Source organism: Habropoda laboriosa, unplaced genomic scaffold (assembly GCF_001263275.1).
Source record: "Habropoda laboriosa isolate 0110345459 unplaced genomic scaffold, ASM126327v1 scaffold90, whole genome shotgun sequence".
In the NCBI taxonomy this organism is placed as follows: domain Eukaryota; kingdom Metazoa; phylum Arthropoda; class Insecta; order Hymenoptera; family Apidae; genus Habropoda; species Habropoda laboriosa.
The window spans coordinates 1,200,765-1,215,023 of record NW_017100218.1 but is presented as its reverse complement, the minus strand read 5'-3'; the positions used below and the strand labels follow the sequence as shown (position 1 = coordinate 1,215,023).

At 44.5% G+C, this 14,259-nt stretch overlaps 1 protein-coding gene across 1 annotated transcript in view; it reads left to right on the top strand.

Moving 5' to 3' along the window:
* The window catches only part of LOC108570937 (dystrophin), a 517,829-nt gene that overhangs the window by 160,122 nt on the left and 343,448 nt on the right, over positions 1–14,259 (top strand). Inside the window, exon 33 of the mRNA XM_017932876.1 lies at positions 12,218–12,429. Coding sequence (XP_017788365.1) covers positions 12,218–12,429 — 212 coding nt within the window. The remainder of the gene's footprint in view (positions 1–12,217; positions 12,430–14,259) is intronic.

The following is a 14,259-nucleotide window of genomic DNA, read 5'->3' as shown; positions in this document are numbered from 1 at the left end:
TCGATACCTGTTACCACGCACCGATTGCACGGTTTGTCTTCTTTATCGTCCGGTTTTTCCATGGAAAATTTGGCGGTAACGAGGTTCAGATCGAACATGAATCGGGGATAGATTCGTGTGCACGCGCAGGTGTATACACTTGAGAGACACCGGGCCCTCGTTAACCGCTTTCGAGATGCGGGGAACGTTTACGAGAGCGCGTCCGCTGGAAAAAAATTGGGACAATTGTGGTAACGAACTAGGGGGTTGGGATTATTGTCACGCGAAATTGGATGTTCGACGGATTTTTTTTTTGGGTATTGGAGGTGGATTTTTTTTTCAGCTGCAAGAATATTATTTCTTGGAATTCTGTGGGTATGATTACGGATTGAAGAACGGTATTGAAATTACTTCGCTGGTGAAGTTGAGGGTACTGTTGCGTGTCTGTGGTTGTTTGAGAAATTGTTAGAGAGAATATTAAGGATTTTTCGACGTCTTGGGAATTAGTTGCAACAATTCGAAATAAAATTATACTTTTCGTGTATCTACAGAATTCTTAATTTTAAAAATTGACTGATAAATTCACTTTCTTTTACCAAAAGTATCCTCTCGTCTGGCTGTGTCATAAACTATGCCGGTGTGCTAATGAATTCAAATTCCGCTAGTTTCTCAAAACTTGAAGAAATCGAAGCGTTTATTACCTCTTTCACACACTTTCCAACGTCCAAAGATTTTCCTAGCTCTCTGGAAAGGTGCTACTAATCACTGTTCCCAAATTACTCCCTTAAACTACACAGGCATTTTAATGCTCCCCCTTTCCATCGTTTCACGTGCAAGCAAACTTCTTAAATCGATGCTTATTAAGGGGTAAATTGAACGCTCGTTGTCGCGAAACTCAATTTCAGTTCCTTGTACCCCTGGTGGACGTGGAATAAATTGTATAAATTGCGTCGGAATAACAGACGAGGCAGACTTAATGATCCAGGTTCAAGCTACTCTCGTTTCATCTTCCCCTCTCTCTCTCTCTCTCTCACTGTTTTTTCCCCCACTTTTTCTCTTTTCTTTTTCTTTTCTTTCACATTTTCCGCAGCGTCGAGCGTTTGCACGAAATGACAGACACGGGATAGACATGTCAGGGAAATGAGATGAAAACGGTCGGGCAAAAGACTAGACGGAATTGGATCGCCATTTTAATTGGCTCCTCTCGACGCTCGGCGCCGCGGCGTTCTTCCGCCGAGAGGGAACGGACACTTTCTATGCAAATCGATGCGAGGCTAAGGAGCTTCTCCGCCTCTCGGTTCACCGGTGCGCTCTCAGCCTCTTGTTCGACACGGGCATCTTAATGCGCGCGGCCGTCTCGCGACGAGCAGCGCAAATATTTCGTTGTTGCGCCAGCCTTCGCGGTAACGAGGTGTCGGCGCTGTTTAGCCTTTCCAGCCAAGTGTCATGCAAATCGTGTGTAAATAACGCCGACTACGTTCCTCCATCTTCGTTTTTCCTCTTCGATTCAAACGTGCCTCGATACTCCGACCTTTTTATCGCGTTTCTGCTACTGATTTCTCGCGATACCGATTATTCCAGGCGTTTAAGCGTCGATTTTCCATGCGGACTTCATTTCGTTCTTTCGTCTCGTTCGTTTATCGATACTTTGTAATTGCCTGGAAGACGTTTCTTTCGCTTTTCCGCGATTATTTAATTAACCGAACTAGTCGGCGAGTGTATTTCAGTATAGGCATTTCTTACGAGGAATCAAAGTTTCGAAAACTGTCCAAGTGTTTAAATTAGCAAACCGAGTGGGGTAGATGTAACGCGATGTTTCTTTTAGTCTGTTTCGTTCCCTTTTATTAGGTGCACGTATTAATTTCGGTATTCATAAAAAATCGAACGCAATTTTAATATTCGAAATAATCCGAAATTTCGGAGAGGGATTTTGTCAGCTGCCCCGATTAATAGGGAAAAGTAATGAAAAAGTCATGGAAATTATTCTGATAATTAAAATCGCTTCTTCATAAATAATTATTGGAATTTATGGTACCGAATTAATTTGTACATCTGATAATTAATAATTGACGACTGATCCGGCCTGCATTTATAAAGATTATCAATTCCAGAAGCTTTCGATCATTTTCATCAATTTTTCAAAATTGTCAATCTTGCAAATAAATTTTAAGAAGCTACTCACTCTGATCCTTAAAATTGTGTTTGTTTCTTCCTAAATAAATATCGAAATTTCTGAAAAGAGGTATCTAATTAATTTCTACACCTGATAATTTACAATCTCTGTATTCGTAAAGATTATTAATTAGAGAAGCTCCGAACGATATTCTTCAATTTTTCAAATTCACCCTCGCTGCTCTATTCACACTATTTTGAATCTCACAAATAAGGTCTAAGCCATCACTCTCTTGTTCCCAACGCGGGAATTATTTACCCCCGTCTTCTGAATATCGGTACAAGATAAGGGAAGAGTTGATTTATCCCCCGCCCATCTCGCGACCTAATCGCATTAAAACCAACTGAAAGTTCCCAGGCTGCCTTCCCTTTGCCGCCACGCCTCTGAATCGTCTCTGATTCTCGCGAAATCCGTTGACACACACACACACACACACAGTGTTTCCGCGAATTTACGCGAGCGTGAGCGCACCTCGAATTCGTACAATACCGTGTTTAAACTCGTTTCGAATCTCCGCTTAGAAATTCCTACGGATTCATCTCCACGGATCTAAAAACCACACGGTCGGTTATTAAAAGGAATTTCTACTCATCTTCGCTTTTCCTCCGTTACAGAGCCCGCTGTGCGATTTCTATCGATCGATCGATAGCAACAACGATGGAAACGCGTTGTAATTAGAAGGATCGAAAAGTACGGCGAAATTCGCCTTCATTTTTCTCGGTTACCGGCGCGTTTCAATCCCACGCCCCGAAATCGATCGCAATTTGCAAACAATTTGCACGAATCACCGGGTAATTTCGGCGAGCTCCGTGGCTAAGTGGTTAGATCGATCAATCATACGGCAAGGGGGTGGGGAAAAAAGGAACCAGCTGCCAATTTTCCAACGTAGAAGAGACCGGCACCGCGAAATAACGTCAGTCCACGAGTACTCGAATCGAAACGATTAATACCAATTAAAATAGCCACTGTACACCTTAGCCGAAACTTCAACCTCCTTTTTTTTTTTCAATCTACCTTTACCTTCCAACGATATTCGTTACTTTCACCCAGAGAAAAAAGTACAACGCCGGTATTGTAAGTATTTAAACACAAAGGAACCACTTTGTAGAATAATTTCGAGAATTTGCACGAAAGGTGCTCGAGAAGAGTAGGTGGTGAAATTTCCGAATGTTCCACTAAACGCGAGAGTTGAAAAAGTTACATAAACTCGAACCTCGAAACGCTCTTTTTCCCCGTGAATATTCAACTGGACGTAAGAGCGAGAGAAAAGTTACGCGAATCCTTTCCTTTCTTAATCACAAAACTTCCCACTTTACGTCGAAATTTGACAAGAAATCTCGCAGATCGACGTGAAAAAAATGTTGCCAAAGTGCTTGAAATTTCATCGAACCAAGTGGGGTTTTGTCGTTGGAAGTACAGACTGTAGTAGCTGAAGTATCGCAGCTTTTATCCGCGATACTATCGCAACTTGGTTCGAACGATAACCCGTTGTCTACGTGTGAACTTTGAATTTGTTCGCCGGGGCCGTTGTTCGAGGTTCTTGCCCGCTCGTTGTCTGGTTTTATTCGCGAGAGTCTGCTCTCGTGTTCACCGATCCTCGCGGACCTCCGTGTCCTTGTAACGCCGCGCTATAATAAGGTTCGCGTAACGAGTTTCGTCGCGCGGCTCCCGGCGTGCCGCGTGTTTGCTTAATGAAATTCCGCCGTGAACACGCCGGCGGAAGTTCGACGCGTTTGAAACCGCGGGGGGACAGGCGTGTAACTCGCGTTCACCGATCCAGTTACCTCGTTTACACGCTGTTTACACGATCGTTCAGCCTTTCGATTGTTCCTTCTCGCGTGGTTTGCGAATTAGCGTCCTTCCTCCGCCGCGCCTCCTCCGAACCGTTCCCGATTATCCGCGCCGTTCATCGAGAATAATGGATTATTGGCTCGCGATGAAAATTCCGCGCTGTGCAACTATTTTCCCGCGTGCAATCGTCATTCTCCTATTCAATTTCTCGCTCGTGAAAACGTTATTTTATCATTCTCGAATTTGTCGAAGAATCGTAGGAAATGATATTTGTAACAAATTATTCCTTGCTTCTGTGACATTTTGTAAGTTTGACTGAGCTCGTAGAGACACTGAATTATGCGTATCTTACGTTCAAGGCATAGAATTGAAACACAGTTACCCGATTCGCAATCGAAATAAAATTCTTCGCCAATATTCCCTCCGACGTGTCCTCTTTTCTCCCAGGTAATTCCGCGTAACACGGATTCACGTTGCGGAAAATCGCAACAGATACCCAACAGCCACTTTGCACAACGGTTATCCAGTATCCGTTTCGTTCACGTCGCTTTGTTTCCGTTTAAAAGTGGCCGTGCCTCGAAGAGCAAATAGTTTGAGAGCTCATTAGCTTCATCCAGATCTTTTTCCACAGGGCCGGATGGGAATTACATTCACTTGTAAATCCCGGTTAAGCTGCGCGTAAAAGAAAATCGGACGAGCTAAGCGGCGTCCCCGTTTAAAAAAACCGTGTCATTGTTAAAACGTTGAAACCGCCCCAGCAGCCACGGGCCAGCTGCAACGGAGATTTCGTTAATGAGATTCGGATTCCATTTGCGTCGCGAAAACGCCGCACCCTCTGCTGGTTCGTTCCCTTTGTCTTTGAACAGATTCGTCCCCCCCCTCTCTCTCTCTCTCTCGTCCCTTGGCGAGTTCCCGTGGAAACTTCCATTTTTCTCACCGCTCGCCGTCATACATTACGCCTCCGAACTTCCCAACAACTTTTCGTTCGAGCGTCCTCGTGTTTTATCATTCGTTCCCCACCCTACTTCTCCACCCATTGAATTACTCCCCGTTCCATTGACACGCGCGCGTAATCTCGGCCGATTTATCGCGACCGACCGCGATACATTGTAATATTCACGAGCGGAGAGGCTCTAGCGGTTATAAAACTGACAGACAAATTGGCAAATCTCAGGCTACCTGTTTTATAGTTCGACGTTTCGAGAGGTAGATGGTCATCCGTTAAGTTACCGGAACGCTGGATATTTCTCTTTGAATAGGAATACTTTTCTTAACGACGTTTTACTACGGTTGTTACAGTGGAATGTCGCCATTCTTTCTGTCGAATATCGCGTATTTTAGGTAGGAGAATATTCGAGGGAGATACTGGGGAAAAAAGAAGAATTCCATTAACTGGAAAGGTAGTTTGGAAAGGTAGAAAATGAGGGAAAGTTGGGAAGAATTTGAGGGTTTCTTTCCCCGGGGCGTGCAAAACACATCTCCGCGAAGTTCATCGCTTAAACTCATCCCGTGTTTAACCCCGGTGGCCGTGTGCGTCTCGCGTTAAATTTTCACGCAAAGAGGAGCGCAAATGGCCTCGCGAACGAGCGTCCCAAACTCCTAGGTGCTTTTGCGGCAAGAGGAGAACACACGGGAGCCGTTAGTCTCTTTATTATCCGCCTCCTAAGGGCAGATACGAAAGAAAAGGACGTGTGACGTGCGTTTTTGGAACGGTTGTACGAAACCAGCCGTCTCGAAAATGTCCCCCTTTGTACACGTCTCACGTATCCGTCTGTTCCCTAAGTTTCTTTCTACCCGTGCTTCGTCATTTTCCCCATTCGGTCACCGCGATTTTCGTTCTGCTCGTTTTTGCCGCCGCCACTGCCGATTCCGACTACGTTCGATCGGCCACCACGAGAAAGAAACTCGTCCGCCAGCCGGTAATGGAAGAGAAGAATCCCGCGAACCAACCGTCGCGACGTTCCAGAGTTTATCGGAAATTCCATTTGGTTGTGTGCAAAGTTTCGTTTCGTAACGCTCTGTGTGTGTGTGTGGTTCGTCTGTGAGTTTGTTCGATAGAGTCTCCGACGATCCTCGTTTCTGATATTTCACTTCGAGAGAAGATGTTCGATTTTACCGGTGAGAGAAATCGAGAAGAATCGACAGAGAATGGGTAGATTTTTATTTGTAAAATGGTAGGAAAAATGGTCGATATCGATTGTCGAAGAATTAAGCTGTCGTTACACGTATTCCTTGGAACGTTGGTCGGTGATTGAAGCGTAGCAGTGTGTTCATCTTCCTTCTACTCTTCGAGGTTCTACGGGAAGAATTCTTACGAGTTTAATTGAAGTTTTTCCCGCGAGGCAACGGGACCAAGTTTCCCGGCGAGCGTTAGAATTTTAACAAGTGAACTTCTTCAATTTCTTCATCCCCAGCGGCTCGAAGGAGCACTCGAACACTCGGTTGGCTCGTAGCCGCTGTTTACCGACACTCAAACCCTGAGAGATATACCTGGCGCACGTACCAGAAGAGTAGAAATGACGTCGTAGAAACGGAGTTGGGACGTTCCTCTTATTTGATGCTTCTTTTTCAACCGTGTCCTCCCTGATTCGCGGGATGACTCTCTTTATTTGCTCGGACATCCGGATACCGGCAGCTCTAAATCCAACTCCCGGGGTATAACAGAGCGTGCAACTTTCGGCTAACTTTGTACAGCCACGTTCGAACATAATCCACTTGTCAAGGGTCCGTAGGAAATCTTTCCGGGGAGACTGCTTAACGAAGTTCGGCCCGAGTTGAACGTACCTCGAAACACGACTGCCGCTCCTCAACTTGTTTTATGATTGATCGTGGTTTACGATCCATCTTTCGCGTTCACGATCTTGGTGGCTGATGTCTGGATGACGGGGGAGTTGAATAGTTTCGAGCTTTACGAGTGGTTGCGGTAACTAGAGGGATCGTGTTTTGCGAGGTCGATTGTTTATCGTATTCTAATTTTCGAGTGTTCAAATTTTCAAACATTCAAATTTTCAAATATTCAAATTCTCAAGCTTTCAAATTCTCAAGCTTTCAAATTTTTAAACTTTCAAATTTTCAAATATTCAAATTTTCAAGCTTTCAAATTCTCAAGCTTTCAAACTCTCAAGCTTTCAAATTTTCAAAGTGTCAAGTTTCCCAATTTTCAAACTTCCATATTTTGGAATTTTCAAATTTACGAAATCTGCGAAACTTAAAATCCCAATTCTCGAAATCTCAAACAACTTCACCCTTTTCCCGATATTATTCATTTCGCAAGAGTGCCGAATCAAACATTAACGCAAACGAGACCCATCCTTTTCATATCGCCCAAGTATCCGCATAACCGTAAGCCGTCTCGATCGTCGACATCGAGAGCCGCCTAATAAAGCCCTGGATATATTTCACCGGGGCTATTAAACCATTCTGGATAATTGTGACCACATTTGCCCGGTCTTGGCCAGTCGCTGTGACAATCCGGAGGTACATATAAGCTTGTGGTAAAGCAGAAGCGGACAATTTCGTTGGTGGACCAGGCTTATCGACCTTTTCCTAGCTCTCGCTACTACTACGAATTTACAATTAAATTCCACCTGTGTATGCAGCCTGGTTTGATAAACGGTGGTTGTGCATCGGTCGTTGAAAAACGTAGAATTCTCTCTCTCTCTCTCCAAAGTCTCCAGGCGAGATATCGCGCTCAGACGGGATTTTGTTCGACTTCAATTTTCATTTCGCCAAAGTAACCAGTGTTCCATCTTCCTTTTCCCACCCTCTCCTTTCCGTGTTTCCTCTTCCTTTTCCCTTCTACCTTTCAACCCCAAACCATCGCCCTCTTTGTTCAACCTCACCTCATCCACCTCTTGCATTTAATCGATTTCAATCGGAATGCTTCTCTACTCACTTTACCGGGGCGCGAGCCCGCCAATTTGAATATATTAGGCGATTCGTCTGAATTTAATAGAGGTGCATTAGGCATCTAAGTAATAAAAGACACGCGAGGGAGAGCTGCACCAGTCCTCACTTACACGATTTTCTTCTTACGCGCTCTGTCGACCCCTGTCTCATGGGTCGTCGACACTGTTTCACTGTATCCTCCTGCGAGACTTAATATCTCTTGATACTAAACTTTACTTTGCGCTAAAAATTACTTGGAACATTTATCTCACCTTTTCAAAAATATTCCATAAAAATTCCTTCCCCTAGTGTAATAAAATTATTATAAATTAAAAGAACTGAAATCTTAATTTTAAAGTGCACAAAAATTCTCAAAATAATTTTAATCCACCAAATCTTGAAATTTTCAGAAAATATTTTTCGAAAATCAAGATAATTCTTTTAAGGCGCATAGAGCTTCATACTCGAGTTACTATAACGCATAATTCAAACTCTGCATTCGCATACTTAAAACTCTGTCACTGTGAACCCTCTAATATTGATTTATCCGAATCGACTAGAATTTTCTGGAATTTTCCACAGAATTTTCGCTAGGATATATGAACAGAATTGGTCGCGTAAACGTGCTACGATGATCGAAGTTGGTACGTACACGTTGAATGGCCCCCGTTACCCTGCGGGGAATATCACGATCGTCAGTTATGGTCACGCACAGCTCGAGAGAATACGAGGTGGTGGACGATTCGATTGACACACGCCTGTACTCTCGTTGTGCGTGGACTAAACACGGTTGATAATGTGTACCTGTAATTTAGGCTCGTACACCTGTTATCCGAACGTCTTTATCACCTATTCCTACGTGAAACGCGATAATTCGTTGCGTACACTATCCGAACAAAGTTACTCTCCGCGATAACTTCCCGTCGGTCGAATTAATTGCACAACGAGATCCCGGTGAAACGATAAATTCAACGATAAACTTGAAGTTTATCGTTGCAGAAAAATAATTGAAGGGTGTATTCGGTAGTTGAAACGTTCTTTAGAAACTTCTCGTTCTTCCACCGGTGAGTTATTTAGTTTTACAAATGAGCGTTTCGTTGTTTATCGATCTTTCTAGCCGCTTTGTTTTCTCCTGGGTTCTTTAGTTTAAAGGGCCAGTGGAATGGAAGTACCTTTCATTTATCGAATCCGCTTCGAATTTATGTATGCACGGACTTTCCATGTAACAATCTCTACGTTTCCATTGTTACACACTCGTGAATTAGTTCAACGAACTCTTCCCGAAATAGGTTAAAAAAGCACACTGTCTCGTTTAAGAAAAAAGAAACAAAGGTCACGTTGAAATTTCAGAAGCATCTCCAATTAGAACGAAAACGACGTTAATTACAAAACGTCCCCCTTTCGAAACAAAATAAATTCTACTCGTCACGTTTTCCCAAGTAACAAACAATTCGACGGATAATCGCGTGGCAAAATTATAACGAAACATGATCTCCTATTTAACTCTTTCGCAATATTTCAAGATTTACGTATTTAAACGGACAGCGTACCAAAATCACAAATGGTAATTTTCATCCTGCACCGACTAATCCTTCGATATATCCTCCACACTTTCCGTCCGTGCCGTAAATTACAGGAATTCATTTAAAACGCCACAACACACCGCGCAATAACCAACAACAGCTAAACGAACAATCCATCAGCAATGTTCGATTTGCAGCGACACATTCGTGACCAAGTTTGCCGTGCGAGACTGCCGCGATCTCCTAGGCCTTTGGGGCTTGAAGGGTGTACGTGCCATCTTTAATGTCCCGTCGAACACTTGTCACGCCTGTGACACGAGTTCAGAAGGGTAGGCCATGGTGTGTAGGGGTCGATGAGAGCGAATTGCTCTCGTAATAAGTCATCGAGAGCAGCGGCTGAGACAACGTCCTCGTCTTTTGCTCGGTGCCCCTTTAGAGACTTGGTAGGGGTGATAGATCAAGCCACTTTACTTCCGGTCCCGGGATCCCTGGCTCACGTACCGAGTCCACGCTCTCTTCCCTCCTCAGACCTTCGAACATTAGTCTGTCATGCGTGGCTTGTCGGATTATATCAGTCTGCGAGCGTAGCATATGCTTCCGGTTACGTGCGAATGCACTCTGATCGTAATTCTTTGTTCCCTGTCCGCGAGAAAATTAGCCCCGGTGATGTATCGACGCAAACACCGCACCACGATGATCCACCGTGTTTTCGTTTTCCCTTTATACTCGGCTGATTTAAGATTATCGCGTACCGACGTGTAGCTTTGGTTTTTTTTTTTTTTTAATTCTGATCGAACGTTGGAGAAATTTTTGCTTTATTTAACGAGTTTTATTGTAAGTGTAAATTGCCTTCTTTCCCGGCAACACACCAGCTGGTTCTTTCCTATAAATCGATGCGTTTTACGGTTGCGCGTGTAATAAAAATGTTCGGAATATTTTCGCAGAGAAATATCGCGTGTCTGAAATTTCTTTAAATCTCTTCGTTTTTCTGCTGGTGTTTTCAATTTTCCACGATATACACGTTATCAACGCTTTCTCTGCTACGATGATACACTGCATCGCCTCGAGTGTTTATGCATTCGTCCCCTGCAGTTGCGTTGCAATAAGCGAACGGAACGTTGTTTTCGGGAATTATTACGCAATTCACCTCTGTTTTCGGTTACGTCCAATCTGTGTTCACCTGGATACTAAACACGATTTAACAACCCTGTAACGCTTCATTCAAATCTATTCTGTTCACCCGTACCTTCTAAAAAAACAAAAACAAATATACAAATTCACTCACGAAAATGATCTATAGATCTTTCAATCACGAAAAGGAATAACAGAATTTTATCACAAAACCATTGTTTCAACCTCAAGCACGCATCTAACAATTTTATCAAAAAAACAAAAAAAAAGAGAGCCCGGAAAGATTGACACTCTGAATCACGTTGTTTTCATTTTAGCCTCGGTCCTGTTCGCCGGCACCCTGTCGCGAAACATCGTGTACATGCGTTGCATCATCAAAGGTACACTGTATTGAATCTCTCTCTCTCTCTCTGTTTCTCTCTTCCTTCATGAGCTGTCCACGCGTGGAAATTTCGTTGTTGAAACGAACGTTGAAACGCTGCCAATGTGCTTTGCGCCCCGCTTTCCCAGCCACGCGTCCTTCTACCAGCTAAGCTGTACCAGCTTGGACACCTTCCAGCTGATTCCTCGCGCCTGGCGCGAATTTCAACGTGGATTTTAGCTCCACCGAAGTAGAGAAGTGCTTCTTGAAACAACGAACACGTGCCAGCAGCCCGCTTCCTCGCGTTCGATTAACGAGCTTGCACACAGACCGCCCAACCCTCCTCTCTTTCTCACTCTCTTCGAATTGGAGCGTGCGTCGGGGAACGTTTAACACCACCGCGAAACGTGAATCGATTATGCGACTCGACTGGTGTTCTTAGATTTATTTAAAAAGTCTCCGTTGTTCGGTTCCGTTCGAACGCTGTGAATAATAAAATTCGTTCCCCCCGGAGCGAATCGGTGACGATCGATTAATTGGAAACGAGATCCTTCAATAGCTTCGATGGGTTTACTTATTCATGCGAACCACCAACGTCACCAACGTCAACGGGCGGGAATGAAAGTTTAATTCTCGTGGGTGGGTTTTTTTTATTTTCTCGAATTGCTCTTACGAAGAACGCGTCTGATTGGTTGTAATAACCAGATGAAGCTTTCTACGGAAAAGATAGAAACGAGGGTGAAACGAACTGATTTGCTCCCTTTATCGGCAAGTTCTTCGACATTTTTCGCGTGATACGTCAACAGGTTAATTCACCATCGCGTTTTTCTTTATCTTCGACCGATCCTATCTCACGAGTGTTTCGCTCAGTCACGAGTAAATACTAAACAAACACTACTTGTCACCGAGTGACATAAATCATGATCTGTCGTGAAAAGCGACTGCCTATCTCTATCGGTCATCTTTATCAGATGCAATAACGTTTCGACTCAGCCTGGAAGCGTGAAACAATCCTCGTTTATCACGAGAATCATCCCCTCGTAGCAACCTTTCATCGCTGGCATACATCATATTTCGATAATCTAGTACGTAAAAAAGAAATTCGCTAAACGGAACAGGTATCCCTAAACGTATCGTGAAAAATACCACTCTTTCACCAAGTCAATCTGGAAAATGTTCAACAGTCGTCCCCTCGCCGTTTCACAACAGCCTTTCATCCACGCCTGTCGTCACCGGCATGCGTCACTTTTCGCCCATTTCAATATCCTAGCGACGTAGAACAATCGTCGAAGGAACACGGGAACGTGGAACGTCTAGGATGGTAAGCGTGGAACCGTTTGAAATGGCACGGCTGCCCGATTGTTGTTGCAGTTACGAAGCTGAGGGAGCACTGGGACGAGATGAACTCGAAAATGATGCAGAGGAAGACGGAGTTGGACGCGATGCTCGGGGACAGCCAGCGATACGAGGCCAAGAGGAACGAGGTAGAGGTCTGGTTGGCGCGAATGGAAACTCGGCTGGAGAAAATGCGGGCCGTCGGGCACACCGCCGACGTTCTCGAGGCACAGCTACGCGAACAAAAGGTACGCCCTGGCATTTTTCTCTATCCACATCCCCCTTCTTCTCTTTCTTTCTGTTTTTCTTTTTTTCTTTCTTGCCCGAGCTGCTCTGCATTAACCTGCTGCTTGGTGCCCGCGCGCGCAAAACCGACCGTCAACCGGACAGCAGAGCAGGGTGGTTCGTCCTCTTTACCTGCTCTTTATTCCGAGCGTGTCAATGGCTGGTGCAACGGACAGACCGAGGTCGGTTCTCTCCCCGTTTGATCACCGCAATTGCGTTGATCGCGATTAGGAGGGGCTCCGGATGAATGACCATTTGGGAATTCTGTGTGTTATTGGCAGCGGTAAATGGGCCTGGGTGAAAAGGGAGGGGAGTTAAAATTGCAGCCTGTCGATCGACGGATGATAGTAATCAATTTTAGACGAAGGGAAATAATGAAAAGAACCGGCTTTAATCTCGCGGAACGTGTTATTCGGAAAATTGCTGGGTCGTGGACATTTTTCTCTCCTTCTTTTTACTTTTTTTTTTTTTTTTTTTTTTTTTCATTTGAAGTTCTTGAAGAGAGCGAGGAGTCCTTGCCGGTGGAACGAGTGAATTAAATTTAAAAGTCGCGTTGAATGCACCGAAAGAATTTGCACTTTTGACCTACATACTTCTGCGAGAGAGTTTCTAACCGAGGTTACTCTACTCTCGTTCGTCCTTACTTCACGTTCGTATAGGATGTGTCAAAGAACCATTACATTAATCGAATATTCATCGGATGGATTTTGATAGAGGGTACTGTACGACGAGGGGGTGAACGAACCTTGCTGCGTTAGGGGTGAATGGCAAGCAAGTAGATCAAGTGGCTGTTTGAAGTTGAAGTTCGAATTGAAATGTACCTTTATATCGACTCTCTGTCGATACGTTCTTTTTTTTCTTCTTTCTTCTCGACGTAGGGAGAGAGACATGTAGTATTCTTAAAGGTTCGAGTGCAATCGAGGTTCGAGGGAGTTAAGAAGGGTTGGGGAATAAAGCACGAAGAACGAGAGCTACCGGGGATTCGTAAAAATCGAAACTTCGCTTACTAAATGTATCACGTTACGTCGTTGTAAAATACTTTTCACGTCTTACTCGACTCTCACCATCCAGCCTCGAGAACACTCACCCCCTGCGCGCATAAACAGGTGATACCTGAGCACTCTAGCTCACGCACTCGCATGCTCCCGAACACACTCTCTCGCCTGGCTACTTGAAAAAGAGCTCTCTCTCTCTCTCTGTCCTTCCGCGATATTAAATTTCATCCGCCATTAAGACAGCCCGGGTGGTAATCCCCTAATCTAATTACACGCCGACGGAAAATTACGAAAATGACCGAATAAAGTCTCTCACTCTCTCTTCCTTCTCCCCGTACAATCTAGCCGAGCGAGCATTTGCTGCAATTGCTCTCGAATGAGAGAGAAAAAGAGAAAAGAGCAACGAGGGAGAAATAGATATAAAAATGGAGGAAACGGTCGCGAGTATAATGGCCGTTAGATGCTTCGTTACAGGCCGCGACTGCGATTAAAGAGAACGAACGGATCGGTATTCATCCCGGTAGCAGCTACTAACCTCTTTTTAACAACCTTTCCCAGCTTTGCATGTACGAGAATAACGCGACTCGCGGAGGGGGCAAAAAATGGCGACGTGCAACGGGAGCGCAGCAGGCAAAGGAACGTCCAAAGTCCCAATCAACGCGAGATCGCACCTCGGCGTAGTACATCACGCGGCCCGGAACTCTGTTTACATTCAAAAGAGCCGAATGAGATATTCATGGAATAATTTATTTCGACGAGGAAAGCTGTATCTTCGGGATTCAGCCTTCGCCCGGGCTT